Below are 15630 nucleotides of genomic sequence, written 5' to 3'. Positions count from 1 at the left end.
AAAACAAAAGGCAGAATCACAACTCTGGACTTCAAGAGAGCAGGCTATGGTTTGTTTGGGGATCTGCTTGGAAGAATCTAATGGGATATGGCCATGGAGAGAAGAGGAGTCTCCAGGAGAGCTGGCTGATTTCAAGGATCACCTCCTCCAAGCTCAAGAACAGTCCACCCTGACAAGCAGGAAGTCAGGCAAGAGTGGCAGGAGGCCTGCATGGATAAACAATTTGCTCCTGACTAAACTCAGACACAAAGGAAGCATACAAGAGATAGAAACACGGACAGGTGACCTGGGAGAAAAAACAGACACACTGTGTGAACACGCAGGAATGCTGCTAGGAAAGCCAGGACGAGGGACACAAAGGGCAACAAGAAAGGCTTCTACAGATACATAAGCAGCAAAAGAAAGACTACAGAAAATGTGGGCCTGCTACTGAATGACAAAGGACATGGAAAAGGCTGAGGTACTCAATGCCTTCTTTGCCTCTGTCTTTACTGGCAAGACTGGCCTTCAGCAATCCCAGGCGGGGACCAGTGGGGAAGTCTGAAGCAAAGATGACTCACCCTTGGTGGAGGAGGATCAGGTTAGGAGACATATAAACAAACTGAACATACACAAGTCCATGGGACCTGACAGGAAGCACCCATGAGTGCTGAAGGAGCTGGCCAACACCATTGCGAGGCCACAATCAATAATCTTTGAACAGTCACAGTGATTCAGAAAGGTTCCTGAGGACTGGAAGAGAGCAAATGTCATCCCTGACTCCAGAAGGGCAAGAGGGAGGATCCAGGAAATGACAGGCTGGTCAGCCTTACCTCAGTCCCTGGGAAGGTGAAGGACCAACTAATCCTGCAAGTCATTTCCGAACATATGAAGGACAGGAAAGTGATCAGTAGTCAGCATGGATTTGTGAAGGGGAAAATGGTGCTTAACCAGACTAATAGCCTTCTATGATGAGAGGACTGACTTGGTGGATGAGGGGAGAGTGGTGGATGTTATCTTGACTTTCATATGGCTTTCAACACCATCTCCCACAGCATCCTCATAGACAAGCTGTGGAAGTATGGGCTAGGTAAGTGGACAGTGAGGTGGACTGAAAATTGGCTGAACTGTTGAGTTCAGAGTTGTGATCAGCAGCACAAAGTCCAGCTGCAGGCCAGTCATTAGTATAGACCCCAGTGGATGATACTGGGGACAATACTGTTTAACAACTTCATTAATGACCTAGATGATAGGACATAGTACATGCTCAGCAAGTTTGCCAACAGTTCAAAACTGGAAAGAGTGGCTGATACACCAGAGAGTTGCACTGCCTTTCAGAGGGACCTCAACAGGCTGGAGAAATGGGCAGAGAGGAACCTCACAGAGTTCAAAGGGAAATGCCAAGTCCTGCCCCTGGGGAGGATTAACCCCAGGCATCACAACAGGCTGGGGGCTGACCGGCTGGAGAGCAGCTTGGCAGAGAAGACCGTGGGGGTCCTGGTGGACTACAAGCTGAATACAAACCAGCAATGTGCCCTTGCAGCAAAAAAGGCCAACAGCATCCTGGACTGCATGAGGGACAGCATTGCCAGCAGGTGGAGGGAGGTGATCATTCCCCTCCGCTCAGCCCTGGTGAGGCCACATCTGGAGTGCTGGGTCCAGTCATGAGCTCCCCAGTACAAGAGAGACCTGGACTTGCTGGAACGAGTCCAAGAGAGGGCCACAAAGATGATTAAGAGCTTGGATCATCTGACAGAGAGTGAGATGCTGAGAGAGCTTGGATTTTTAGCCTGGAGAAAAGAAGACTTGAGGGGAATCGAGGGGAGTCTCATAAATGTATATAAATGCCTGATGAGAGGCAATAAAGACAACAGGGCTGGACTCTTCTCAGTGGTACACAGTGACAGGACAAGAGGCAAAGGGCACAAACTGAAATAGTGGCAATTCCCATTTAAAATAAGAGACAGAAGACTTCTTTAGCATGAGGGTAGTCAAACACTGGAGCAGGTTGCCCAGAGAGGCAGTGGAATCTCCATCCTTGGAGATATTCAAAACTCAACTGGACACAGTGCTGGACAACCTGCTGTTGTTGACCCTGCTCTGAGCAAGGGGGTGGGGCCAGGTGATCTCCAGAGGTCCTTTCCTACCTCAACTATTTTATGATTCTGTTAATATATAATCATGGACTCAGTCAATTTGATTTTAATACAGACCCTTACCTTACCAAACAGCAATGCGAAGTTATTGTTAAATTGTATTTTATACCATTATGTAAATTATACTTAGTATATCAATACATAACTGATCTAAAAACTGATCTCCAGAACAGCTAGTGGAAACTCCTTGCACTGCTTTCCAGCTGTAGTAACTTAGCACTTTACCTGGATCAAAGCCAAAGGCTTTTCTCTGCTCCTAATAAGAGCAGCTTCTTGCTGGAGCTCTTCCTCTACAATAGCTGCAAACATGACAGGTGCTATTACTGGAGAGCTAGTCGGGGATGTTGCTAACCAAGGACTGCAAAAAAGTAAATGACATCATGAGGTAACATCAAGAACAAGGTCAGCACAAGACACAAAACAAGATACAAAATCTAAGCCAGTGTCAAACTTACTTATGACTCTCCAGCTGTGGAGAATCCAGAACATGGTCTTCTAGGCCTGGGCTACTTCTGGTTGTATATCTGGAAAAAAAGTAGGAAGGAATGAAGGAAGGAAGAAGTCACTGACAAAGTGTTCTGCTGGATCATACCATGAATTACAAATTCACCGTAGCCATTTACAAATTTGTGTGTGGAGGGGATTCTCCCAGAAGATAGGCATAGGATTTGATGCTGAATTTCTCTCTGTGATATTGTGGTTGGAGGAGACACAGTGATGCTGATTTCTGACAACCAGAACTTTCATTGATTTTCAGCTCAGGCATTAACTTCATTTTTTCCTAATATCTGAGCATTTGAACAAAGGTTTTTTTTTTTTTTTTTTTTTTTTTTTTTTTTTTTTAAGAGTTTTGTTTTGTTTTTTTACACATATAATAGTCAACCGAGTTATGCACAACAGCATAGACTATAAATCTCTTTGGAATTAATATGAAAAGAAGGTGGCTTCAAGATAAAAAACTGCCTTGTATTCCAAGTAAACGTTTCAGGTAAAAGAGCCATTCATTTGTTGCTACAATAACAGTACTAATAAATTATTTTCTCAAGTGTAAGTCAGCTCTTTAAGCCCATATCTATACAAGGTCTATACAAGGACCTCCCACATTCATAAGAATAGCTTAAAATTAGAATTAATGCGATTGAAAAAAGAATCCTCATAAATACCAGTAAAGAGTTCTCAACAGCAAGACATTTCATTCTGTTGCAAAATGTTAACCTATCTACAACAGGAAGACGTTTGGTATATTTAAGCCAGAAGTATATTTGTCAGGAGAAATCCTTCACCAATAGGAAGATAGGGACCTATTCTTGTTATGTAATCTCTTTCTTTGGCAACATGCAATTTCTAGAGCCCTAAAGGAGTGTAGGTCATATGGTGAAATGCTAACAGAATTTTTTTTGAAATATTCTATGGCATCATTAAAAAAAAAGGAAAAAAGAAAACAACAACAACAACAACACAAACAAAACTCTAATGGTGTTGGTATTTCAATAAATAAGTCTCCATTTCTTTAACTTTTCAGTAATCCTCTAAGTGGCCACAAAGTGTTGGATACGAGGAAAAATCTACAGAAAGCTCTCTAATAAGGGAATTCCAATAACCGCTAAGTTCTCTGCCTGACATTTTTTCCCTTGAACACAACTCCAAGGACAACAAGAACTATCATTCCTACTGCTAAGCGATGAGGGCAAGATTTCAAAAACTATGAAAAGGAGCATCCATCATCAAAAATGACATCCAAATGAACCATGCCCAGCTTTTTGCAATAAAACAGGATTTTGCCCACCAAACAGCCAACTACCCAAGGAACAGAAATAAAACAAATGTTAACTGCTTTGGAAAAAAAAAAAATATATATATATATATATCTGCACCAACAGCCATCGGGGATAATAGTGGACATTAAAAGAGGCTCCCTAAGGTGTCACTCCCTTGGATCAAACCCAGTAGAACCACCTTCTGCAAGGTTATATTATTTCCACGTTTCCACTGAAAAAGCACAGTTCATGTGACTAAATATGATCCTTTGCCTCCATTTGCAGTAATGCTGACCATATCAGTGAGACAGTGCATAGAGTGGAAGGAAAAAAAAAAAGTGTGGTGCACTCCAAATCGGTAATTTCTGGATAACCACCATTCCATAGTTTTGACAGAACTGACACATGAAGCAACAGCTCCATGCAGGGGTAGTCAAGTCTGCACTACTATACTCCAGACTGAGTGTCTATACAGCTCTAGTTCTGTTAGTTTGACCTCATTAATATGCAATGCTTTTTCCATAGGTGTTTAAGGAAATAATAGTTAAAAAGGAAAAAACAAAAAGACAAAAAAAACAAGTAGAACACCAGCATCTTGATTTTTTTTCCATTTTACCTTTGGCAAAATATTCCATAAGACACCCAGTGAAGTGCCACATAATCTTTATTTTAAAGAATAAGTTAACACACAAAGCGAGTGTGAAATCAGCTAGGAAAGGGATGGCAATTTTTGTTTAAATAAATGTTTAATTAAAAGAAAAATCATCTTAAAGTTAACGATGGTTGGAACAAGAAGCAACAGCAATCAAACCAGCAGACACAAAATAGGCGCTATTAATTTAGCAAAGGATAATCAACAGTATGACTGTTGAATAAAGCAACAGGAAAGAAAGTTCAGAAGCATAAAATATAAGGTTGTGTGAAGTGAAGCTAATAACAACCATAAGTTGAGAGTTTCTCGGCTGGAAGAGAAAGGAGAGAATGCAGGGTGCACTGATCATGGCAACATATCAGAAGTATGTTGCTTGGAAAAAAACTCCAAAAAAACAAAAAACAAATTTGACTCAAAAATACATTGGGCAAGTTGTTTCTATTTTAAACAAATACTTCTGCCAACACATACCACACTGGACAAAACTCACGTGGAAGAGCTTTCAGTTTTGGTCTCTCAGGTTCAAGGAAGAATAATCTAAAGTGGCATAGATACAGAAAAAATTAACTGAAATTGACTCTTCCACTGCTCATCTTCTGATAGCAGACTAAAACTTGGCTATAATCTCGCAAAAGGAAGGAACAAGAAGGGATATGACTGCACTTATAGATACATCTAGTGGCAGTTGTAGAGCCACTACAGAAGTGACATGCCTGTGTCAAAAGACAGTGTTGCCACAAGAATATAATTTACTAAAACAAAACTGGAAGTTCTAACTATCGTTGTGAATGGGGCTTTATGGCCTCATATGACATGAAAGTTAAAGGACTTGCTTCAAATCTGCTCTAGGTAAAAGACGGTATCTGGATTCATTTCTGACACTCAAGAACAGCCTTCTCCATGCACAAGAACAGTCCATTCCAACACGCCTGGAGTCAAGCACTCATACAGAAGGCCAGTACAGATGAACAGGGAACACCAGTTCAAACACAGAAACGAAGCATACAGACAGTAGAAGCAGGGGCAGGCTATGAAGGAGGAATATAAAAATACTGTCTAAGTGCACAGGGATAGAGTTATGAGAGCCAAAGCTCAGCTGGAGTCGAAACAAGGGAAGGATGTTCAGGGCAAGAAGAAGGGCTTCTTTATTAGCAACACCAAAAAAAGTTAAGGAAAACATGAACCCACAGCTCAATGGGAGGTTCCTGATGACAAGAAAAAGGTAAATGTTGCAGCCATTTTCGAGAAAAACTACAGTCTCACCTCACTTGCCAGGAAGGCTGCAAAGCAAATCCTTCCAGAGGTCATTTCTGAGCACATGAAGGACAAGATGACTGGGAACAGCCAGTATGGATTTATCACCCAGGGCAAATTATGTCTGACCAACTCAGTTGCTTTTTATGATCATATGTCTGGCTCTGTGGACATCTGGAGAGCAGTGGATGTCACTTTCCTTGGCTTTAGCAAGGCCTTTGACATGGTCTGTCATTGTATCCATATATTCAGTCTGGAAGATATGAATTGAGTAAGTGGACTAGAAGATGAGTGGACTGGACTGCTGAGCTCAAAAGGTTGTAATCAGGTGTACAAAGTCCAACTGGTACCAGTTACTAGTGGTGATACTGGGACCAATACTGTTTAATGTCTTTATTGATTGTCTGAATGGTAGGACAGTGCACTCTCAGCAATGTCACAGATGAACTGGGGGGTGAGCCGGACCTCAACAGGCTGGAGAAATGGGCAGAGAGGAATTCATGAAATTGAAAAGACAAGTGCAAAGTCCTGTACCTGGAAGAGAATAACCCCATGCACCAGCACAGACTGAGGCCTGACTGGCTAGAAAGCAGCTCTGCAGAGATGAACCTGGAGGTCCTGGTTGACAACTAGTCGAAGATAAGTCAGCAGTGTGCCCTTGCAGCAACTGCACTGTATTTGCAAGAGTGTAGCCAGACAGTCAAGGGAAGTGATTCTTCCCCTCTATTCTGCTCTTGTGAGTCTACATACAGAGTGTTGTGTTCAGTTTGGGGCTCCTCAGTATACAAAAGACTCTGTCATAATATAATGAGTCCAGGGGAGGACCAGCAAGATTAGGGGCTGGAGTGCATGACATGAACAGCTGAAAGAACTGTTTGCTCAAACCTAAGAAAAGAAGGCAAAAGGGAGACCTTATCGCTGCCTTCAGCTAACTAATGGGAGGGTACAGAAAACATGCAGCAAGAATCTTCTTAGAGGTGCACAGTGATAGAATAAGGAATAAACCATGGAACAGGTTCCCAGACAGGTTGGGGTATCTCCATCCTTGGAAATACTCACAACTTGACTGGGCAAGGCCCTGTACAACCTGATCTAGTTGCACCTGCTTCGAGCAGGAGGCTGAACTAGAGGACCACCAAAAGGTCCCTTCCTACTTAAATTATTCTATGATTTCAACAGCATGGGACTACTTTTAGGATGAAGTCCAGATAAATCAGTTTCCAGCTTCTATTACATGCACTTTAGAAAAAAACAAAGAACAAGAAAAGAAAAAAGATAATAAGATAATAAAAATCAGGAAAGAAACAAAGAAAAGGAAGGAAGGAGAAAAGGAGATGAAGGAACTTTTTATTGGGGCAGGGAGGATGGACAGGTGTTAAGAGCATGTTTGTACAACTTACTAAATGACCTTATTCTGGTGTCATCTCCCAGATTTATCTCTTCTTCCACCTGCTCTAATAATGCCTACCTACATGCATGTTTGACAGTAACCCCTACCTGCCTGCCCCATTTGACAGCTACAATCCAAAGAACTCACAGCACAACCGTACAAACTAATTTAAATAGTTTTTTTATATTTAACAAGCCTGTTCCAGAACAGATAAAAGTTCTTTACGAAATAAGACTTCTTTTTAAAACACACAATTAACAGTTCCAGTGTCACAGCACACTCTAGTGATCAGTTAAAAGATAAGTTTAAGTGCTTGTGTCATCTCCCTCAATTTAAGTGTGGCTTTTAAGTGTAGTAAGCAATTCAGGTATTTTGAAGCTCTTTGTGCATATTTATATCTGTGTTTCTTGCTAGTAACACTTAGTACAGATATTAAATCAACTGCAGATATTGCAACATGCTAGATTCATTCCTCAACTAGCATCAAAATATGAGAAATGGAACAGAGGGAAAAGGGAAGCTGGGATATACAGAAAAATGGAAAAAGCTTCAAAAATATAGAACTTGGAAGCCTTGAAAATTAAAGACTGATGTAGAGACACAAGTGGTTCTGCATGGAAACAAACTGGCTCAGTACTGAACCAGCCTGATTAACTCAGTTGGCTGAACTTGTCCTGACTCCTGCACAGCCACTGAGGTGTCTCAGCACTCAACTCCCCAGTGTTCCTTGAGGATTTGCTCATTTTAAGCCAGTTCAGGTCTGGTACTTCCCTGATCTAATGACTCCTCAGAAAGAAAACACAAAGCCTGGTCTCCTGCAGAACCTCTTGGGTTTTGCTGTACTGTTTGAGTCATGTACTACTTATTAGCTCAATATTAGCTATGCCAAAACTAGGCCATTCCCATGTGAAGCCACAAAGACATGTTTCCACTAAGACTCCTCAGTGTTCCCTGGAGTAACATAGTGAAGACAACTCAGGCTGCCACAACAAAGTTAAGCCATGCCAGGCCTACATTATTAGCTTGGACTATGAACTACACATGCACAGCTGCACAGCATAACTCCCAAGGCTGAGCTGACCCTGAAAACAATGCAGCCACATCCACACAGCCCAGCTTTTCAGCTAATTTGCCTATGGACTGAATCCAGTTCACATCTTTGTATTCATGACATAGCTAATCAACAGAAAGTTTCAGGGTTGCAGACAACTGGAAGGTGACAGTGTACAGAAGAGTGTTTACACAACCATACAAAAAGTCCCATCCAGGGACTACTGAAATAAAGAATATAGCTTTATAAAAAGCATCAGTTTAATTACTGCACAATTTATACAAAGAAAGAAGAGAAAGCAGGAACACCAACCATGCAAATATCTTCAGTGTCCCATCAGTAAGTCCGACATCAAAAGATCAGGATCCCTTATGCTCTACACACATTCAATTTCCTTTTCATAAAAAGGAGGAGAAAAGGCTGTGGATAATTAGTTTTCATCAAAATAGACCATGAATGCCACAGGCAGTATCAGCGCCTACTGTGACAGGAACTGTACAGTCAAAGAATAAAATTACCTCAAACTAGAAACTAAGCCCCTAACTTTCAAATGGATGAACCAGTCACCTAGGCTCTTTACAACTAATAGACAGAAATAAGCACCTTCAGAGACAATCCATAACAAGCTGAAATAGTTTGGGAAGTGCCCTCTTTTCCCACTGACTACAGTCAATCTAGTCATCTAGGCTCCTAGTATCTTAATGTATCATTTTCAGACAGCTAGCTTGTTAGGCCTGGATTCAGCTCAAAGAATCAACTTTGAGATATTTCTGACTGGCCAGACTACACAGACTAGACAGAGAAAAAGCAAAAGGAAGGAAACTGACTTTATGAAGATCACAGAGCAGGCCTGACAAAGCTAGGAATAGCATCCAATACAAGTTCCCTTATCACCAGGCCATACTGTCTCCCATATGAAAAGCTTTATTATTCTGCTAGCAATGAAATTAATGATACCTAGTTTTCCATAGCTTGTGCTTCATGGTCCTACCTCTCCACTCACAACCACCTCAGCTTTCTGTTCCTGACAAATGCCCCTCCCTCTCACACATGCTCCAAGTCCCTCTTCTCCCTCTCCTCTGCCTCCACCCCCCACAGAAACCACCCATCTTCTCCCCTTGCTTTGTTCTTTATCTACCAATAGGACAAAATGCAATTCAGTTTTGGGGAAACACTGGCCAGTTTCTACATAAGGCAAGCAACCAAGAGGAAGGCCCAGCAGAACTGTCTTTTCCTTACAGGGTGGACTGTTTTTGGATGGAGAGAGAACAGGGGCTCTCATGAAAGACTAGGAGGTAATTGGTGTCAAGGCCCTCTGTTCACCAACAGGCTCTGCAAACTCTTCCCACCCTCCCAAGACTTGGCAGCCTGTGTTCAAGCACAGCTCTGACACAGTGCAGCTGTGTAACTTGGGGTCAGGTTGCTGTGAAGAGTTAAGTTGTGAGAAAGAGCTGTGAGAAGGCTCATGGGGGCGCCCTCCTCTTTGATCAGAAGCTGCATTTAAGCTCAGGCCTTCAACCTTAGGCCCTGCTTGAGCTACACTGCAGCTATGCCTGGCCCAGCCTTATTGATCCTGACCCTGCCTCGACTTCCAGATTTGACCTTGACCAGCCCGACCTTGTCACCATGGGCTTGTCTGGCAGTCCTTGACTGTGATTCACCCTGGTTGCCATTACCAAGCCTGCCCTACTCACCTCGCTCAGAACTGTGGGACTGTGCACTTGTCAACAAGGCCACTGCCCCACTTGCCCTGCTGTCACCCTCTGCTCCTGGCTCCCCTGCCATCGCAGGACAGCCAGCTTGCGCTGCTCCCAGACAGCAGGTAGGGAAGTCTGCAAGCTCTTAAGGCCCTCTGTCTTTTAAATATGTTGGAAATGCATAGTGCTCAAAATTCCTGATGACAGGGAAAGAGATGCAGGTAGGTGGACAACTCAGTCACACAAACTTTTAGAAATAAGGCTGAGGTTTCTTTCCTCAAAACTTAGATAATTATTTTATCCCAAAATGGAGGTTTTATTGGAGGTAGCAAGAGGGTGCAAGGCTAAAACAATTTAACTGAAGAGCAATATATATCTAGTTATTAGACAATGATAATTTACATGCACCTCAGAATATGCTACTTTTGTCCTTAGAATTACAAACACTTCCCTAATAATTACAATACACCAATTTTTAAGCAATGCATCAATATTTCAGTAAGCCTTCTCAATTGTTTAGGTACAATTTTTAATGGATCAATCAGCTCATAAGAAAGCTTAGATCAGAAAACGCCAGAACTGTGTCTGAATAAACTGATTTTATGCTCCCAGTGGTCACATAGAAACACTCCTAAGCAAACTCAGATTCACATATGCCATACCTAAATGCTACAGAAAATCTAATTTCTACAGAGGTTAGAAAATTTAGGTATAATCATTTTTAGATATACATATATGTGTGTATACATACATACACACACACACTCAGATGCAAATACTTCAAATTACAAACAAAACACCATTGGGAGCATTAAATTACTTCAGTCTTCGTTTCTAATAATCTCCTATTCATAGTAGTATTTATTCATAAATCCCATTAACAGAGCCACTAAAATAATACTCACAGGATTAAAAACTAAAAACACGTTCTTTCATCTTCTCTTCAGCAGAATTTTTTAAATTATTGTGGTTCTTGCAGAACTGTCAATCACTAAAGAAAAAAATTATTATACATAATTAGGAAAAGCTCTCTTACCTTATGGGGTTGTGGATTGGTGGATCCTCAGTTCCTTTATACCCAGCTCTTTTGATACCAGTACCTGGTGAATTACTCGCACATTTTTCTTCTTCCGTTACAAGATCGCGAAATGACTTTGGCAAAGAAGAATGTAATGAAGATGCCCTTATAAAAAACAAAAACAAAACAGAAGGCCACTCATTTTATACTTGCATTTTTCCAAAATCCCATCCCATATTTCAGATAGTGGCAAGGATCTTTTGAGTTAGAAAATACAGTATTACTTAGCTTTTGTATCTCACCATTATGCCTGCTAGTCCCCATCTGCTAAAAGAACTCACTTTGGGTCAAATGGGTAAACATCAGATAATTTCAGCTCTCTGAGGTTAAGTATGCATATTTGACTTTGTTAGAATTAACAAACACAGCTGTTAAACAGGACCTAAATTCCAAAAGTTCAAGAAATGATAGCAGCCTAGGATGCACAGGATGGAAGACTCTTGAAGACAGACTTCACTTTGTATTTTTGAATAGCAAGCAGCGCAACTCCTAGTCACCCCAAGTTTCAATACTATCCCCACCCTGTTCATAGGTTGTACTGCTGCAAATATTCTCTGTAAAATAAGTATCTATGAGAATAGAAAAATAAACAGTATGGACTTTCATTACGAGGAAAAAAGTTCCCCCTCCTTTCTCCCTCTAGTCTATCCTTTTAAAAAAAGCATATAATTTTCATAGACACCCTGTCTCAGACAAGCTGCATCTTCCCTAAAAGCATTAATCCTTGAAAAGTGTCCAGATAAATTGCGCAATGCTCTAATTCTTTTGTTGAAAGTGTTACAGCATGTCACCATGCAAGTCAAGTATACCTGAGCCTCTTTCCTGAAGACACTGAGTTACTCAAACCTGCTGGAGGCTCTATAAATCCCTTACTCCACAGTGAGATTTGTAAAACTGTCCGATGAGCTTCCTTTTGTTTTACTTGCATAAGTATAATGTGCACTGCTACTGAACTAGTGCCTGCACATTATCTTTCAAAAATAAAACAGCTCCAAGTATGAAAATATAGCAATTTAGAACAGTAGCTATTCTCAACACATTTTCATCCCAAAGCTTTTTTGCTTACAGAAATCAGGAAAATTACCATCAGTTTCTCCACTACCCCATCAAGATATTGGGTTTAGTTCTTCAGATATTTGCATCTATTTAACTTCACTAACCACAGCAGTCCCACTCATTTCAGAGAGCTATTCACAAAACATCAAACACACAAAATATAAGAACAGATCTGCTCATTATCTACACAAAGAAATAACAGATCAATTGTAAATACTGTTGATGTAAAACAAGCTGCCTATACAACGCTTACTGTCTATGCAACTACTATAAGGAGGGAAACATCCAAACTGAAGACTTTCAAACTACCTTTATCTGCTATACAAATTAGGATAGCAAACATTATGAAATTTCAATTTTTGCTTTGCAGGAGAGCTCTAAAACGCTGCAACAAAAGCATCCGAATACTGTACATGAAGCCTTATGTCAGACCACCTGGCCTTAAGTTTCTCATATACCGCACGAGTGGTTCAAAAGGAATAAAAAGCAGAACGGGAATCTTCCAGTTGCAGAGGCTTGGGAGTCATTCTGCACATCCCCTATGCCCACTGCCATCTGGCATACAAGAGTCTGGGCAAGTGTTTGACCAGAACTTCCCCAAGCTTTTACTACCCCCTGTTGGCATATGGTTCCCTTGGGATCTGCTGTCAGAGAATCCTCTCCGGCTAAGTAGCCTACTTGTTGTCATGAACTTCTGTACTGCAATCACATCCTGCTGCAACATAGCACAAAGAAAAACCTCTGTCATTCTCAACTTGTGAGCCTACCCAACACAGTGCTGATGGCTTAAAATGTTTTTCACTGATATGATTTTTCCTCTCAAAATTTAAGCTCGTCTTGCCTCATGTAGCATTATTCCTACCTAAATACTGACAAACTGAAGACCTAGATGTTAAAATACACAAGTATCATATATATTAAGTCTCAAGAAAGAAACTTTAAACTGCTTTATTCCTCTGTTCTTGAAAGGCCATACGCTCTCCTGAATAACAAGAAGGATCAAAACAGGTTTGGAAAACTAGTAAGGTTAGTATCTGTCTTTTCCTGCATGACATACTTTCAAAGTATTCCCAGTGTGAACTTTTTTTCTTCCTTCCTTCCACCATTCTTAAAAGGATGTAGTGTAGCTTCAGTCCCCCCCAAACTATGAAATTGGAGGTTTATTTTGGCAGAAAAGATAGAGCATTTTGTACGATATACTTTGTCTTTTAGTCAACCAAAAAGGAGCCGGAAGGTCCCACACCCTTCTGGCAAGTGTTCTTGCTGCATATCCAAGATGAGTATCTTATTTCACTGGAACACAAGTTCTATGGTTTTCAATATACTGCATGCATGGAAAGCTCAGTCTGTTGCCAGTAGCACTCTAACAGTCCATTTTGAATTTACAGAATAGAACTTTGCAAATATGATATTAGAGCAGATGAGTATTTATCATTCTACTTTATATACAAAAACTAGTTTGCACAACTAGCAGAGGCAATCAAACAATCTACGGCTTGCCTAAAACAGCGTAAGGTTCATTTAACAAATGCTCTTTACCAACAGCTAGGCATAATTTGAAATATTCGCATACTCCTCACTGATTCTTCGCTTGAACTCTTGGGCCATCACCATTTTCCAGATTAGCAGCCAGAGGAATGCTGCAGAGGAACGTTTAGAATCATATGTGACCACATGAACATTAAATTGGATTCTGTCCTCCAAAAGTACACATTGGCCTTTCACTTAAGATTGTTTACATAGCTCAGTAGAGCCCTGCTACTTTCAAAAACCATTTAACCAGAACCTTAAGGATACAATACATTTTCTAGAGTTATCTAAGCATATTCCAAGTAAGTCCACGCTTGCTTTTAAAGTGTAAGCAACAGTTCGTAGGCAATTAGTAGTTTAAAATTGAACTATGCTCAATTGGTAGAGAGAGTAGGTGAATAGTATGAATAGTCAGCCTATTCAGATATCAAACTAAGGAACTTACGCTGTGTATTTTTTAAATGCCCTTTAGCAGAGCTGCTCTTCCTATTTTCTGTATGCAGAAGTAAATTACCTAACTTGAGGCATCTAAGCTCATGTGCTTAAGTCAACTGACAACAGATACTTGCCCTAAAAAGCCATTTATCTTAAATTGATAAATAGGCCTTCAGGAACCAAAACCAACCTCTTGCACAAAGCTGAATAAGTAGATAAGCTACACAATGTCCTGCAAAGCCTAATTCAGGCTTTGTTGTATTTAAAAGTTGTATATGGATGTTGGAGACACCCATAGGTACATCCTCCTGTAGAGGAGCTCTCTTATAGTCTTCCCTTGACACCTGAGGTCTGACAGAGACAAATACATGAACTGTAGCTTTAAGATGGTTAGTATAACAAAAAAAGAAAACTAACTGATAACATTTAAGATGACTGGTTGAAACTACCCATGTAATGCCTAGACCAGCAATCACCAACATTGGCATCAGCTATGGCAGGCTCAGTTTGGGGAAGTTCCTTTGAAGACTCTAGAGAAGTGCTATTAGTGACCACAGATCAGAGCAGAGAGACAGTGAAGTGACACATGCGGGCCCTGGTCCAGCTCAGTAACAGCACATCCAACCAGTTACAGCCACCCTCCTGCATCAGCGTGGACACCCTTTCAAGCTACCAGTTGGGTGACGAGCCGGATAATGACTTCTCTGCTGTTGCAACACAGTCTCCAATGTTATAAAGTCACCATCTTTTTACACAACAGGTTAATTAGTGTGTGAATCAGCCCATGTGATGGTGTTGGCAAGACAGTATATTGTCACTGCAGGAGTTGGGTTACATGTTGTTTATGCAAAATTGTAACATTAGCAATAAGATTAAAAATAGCAGCTGGAATATTTTTTTTTATGTAATAAGGGACAGTAAAACTCAATTTTCCTTGTGTTGATCACCATCTGAATCAACTGTGAGTCTCTCTGTGCAAATTTTTAAATCAAATCAAATCTATAGTTGTCCTGTGACACCTCCAGTAACTAAGCCAAATAATCAATTTGCTCCTTGACCTGCAATATCAAGTGAACCCTATGTAAAGGAAGTATGGTGTTCTTTGGAGCGTTCCAGGTGATCCATGTTAAGGATTCTGAAATTCATCCACTCATGAGAATTCAGTAAGACAAATCCTACAGTGTGAGAAAACAGGTTTCTCCCACTGTAAATGTACCAGTTACAGTTCAGTTGTCTGAATGAGTTACTTTGTAGTTAAGGATTCAGACTCTACCTGTCTACCTTCAAGACAAAAAAATAGTCCACTTCACCCAAGGTTACATCAGGATAACTTTTTTGGGGGGTGGAGGGTGGGAGGGAGGGGGAAGGAAGGCAAGGGGAGGCAGGAGGGAGTAAATAAGATCCTAAATTTTGGTACTAAGTGTACACAGATGAAAGCAAATTGAGAAAATGGTATTAAGTCCTGCTTGTATAGACCAAAAAAGAATTCAGCCTTTTCTTAGATTCATTTGAAATGCATTGGATGTATTTTTAAAATTAGGTCATCTTACGCAGTTAATTTTTGTAAATAACTGCTGTAGTAGCATAGGTCTATA

The 15630-nt window shown here is 40.7% G+C and overlaps 1 protein-coding gene across 8 annotated transcripts in view; it reads right to left on the bottom strand.

The window, feature by feature from the left end:
• Positions 1-15630, bottom strand: part of IBTK (inhibitor of Bruton tyrosine kinase) — a 68937-nt gene that overhangs the window by 8510 nt on the left and 44797 nt on the right. For 6 of the 8 annotated variants that reach the window (XM_067294059.1, XM_013948968.2, XM_067294061.1 and 3 more), the window contains 3 exons: positions 10973-11119; positions 2591-2659; positions 2361-2493 (listed from right to left, as the gene is read on the bottom strand). In XM_067294059.1, coding sequence (XP_067150160.1) covers positions 2361-2493; positions 2591-2659; positions 10973-11119 — 349 coding nt within the window. Of the gene's footprint in view, positions 1-2360; positions 2494-2590; positions 2660-5034; positions 5082-8551; positions 8634-10972; positions 11120-15630 lie in introns of those variants that run through there. The other 2 variants (XR_010883802.1, XR_010883803.1) reach the window with 2 other exon arrangements.

Source organism: Apteryx mantelli, chromosome 3 (genome assembly GCF_036417845.1).
Source record: "Apteryx mantelli isolate bAptMan1 chromosome 3, bAptMan1.hap1, whole genome shotgun sequence".
Lineage (NCBI taxonomy): Eukaryota > Metazoa > Chordata > Aves > Apterygiformes > Apterygidae > Apteryx > Apteryx mantelli.
The sequence above is the reverse complement of the archived record's forward strand: the minus strand, read 5'-3'. Positions and strand labels throughout refer to the sequence as shown.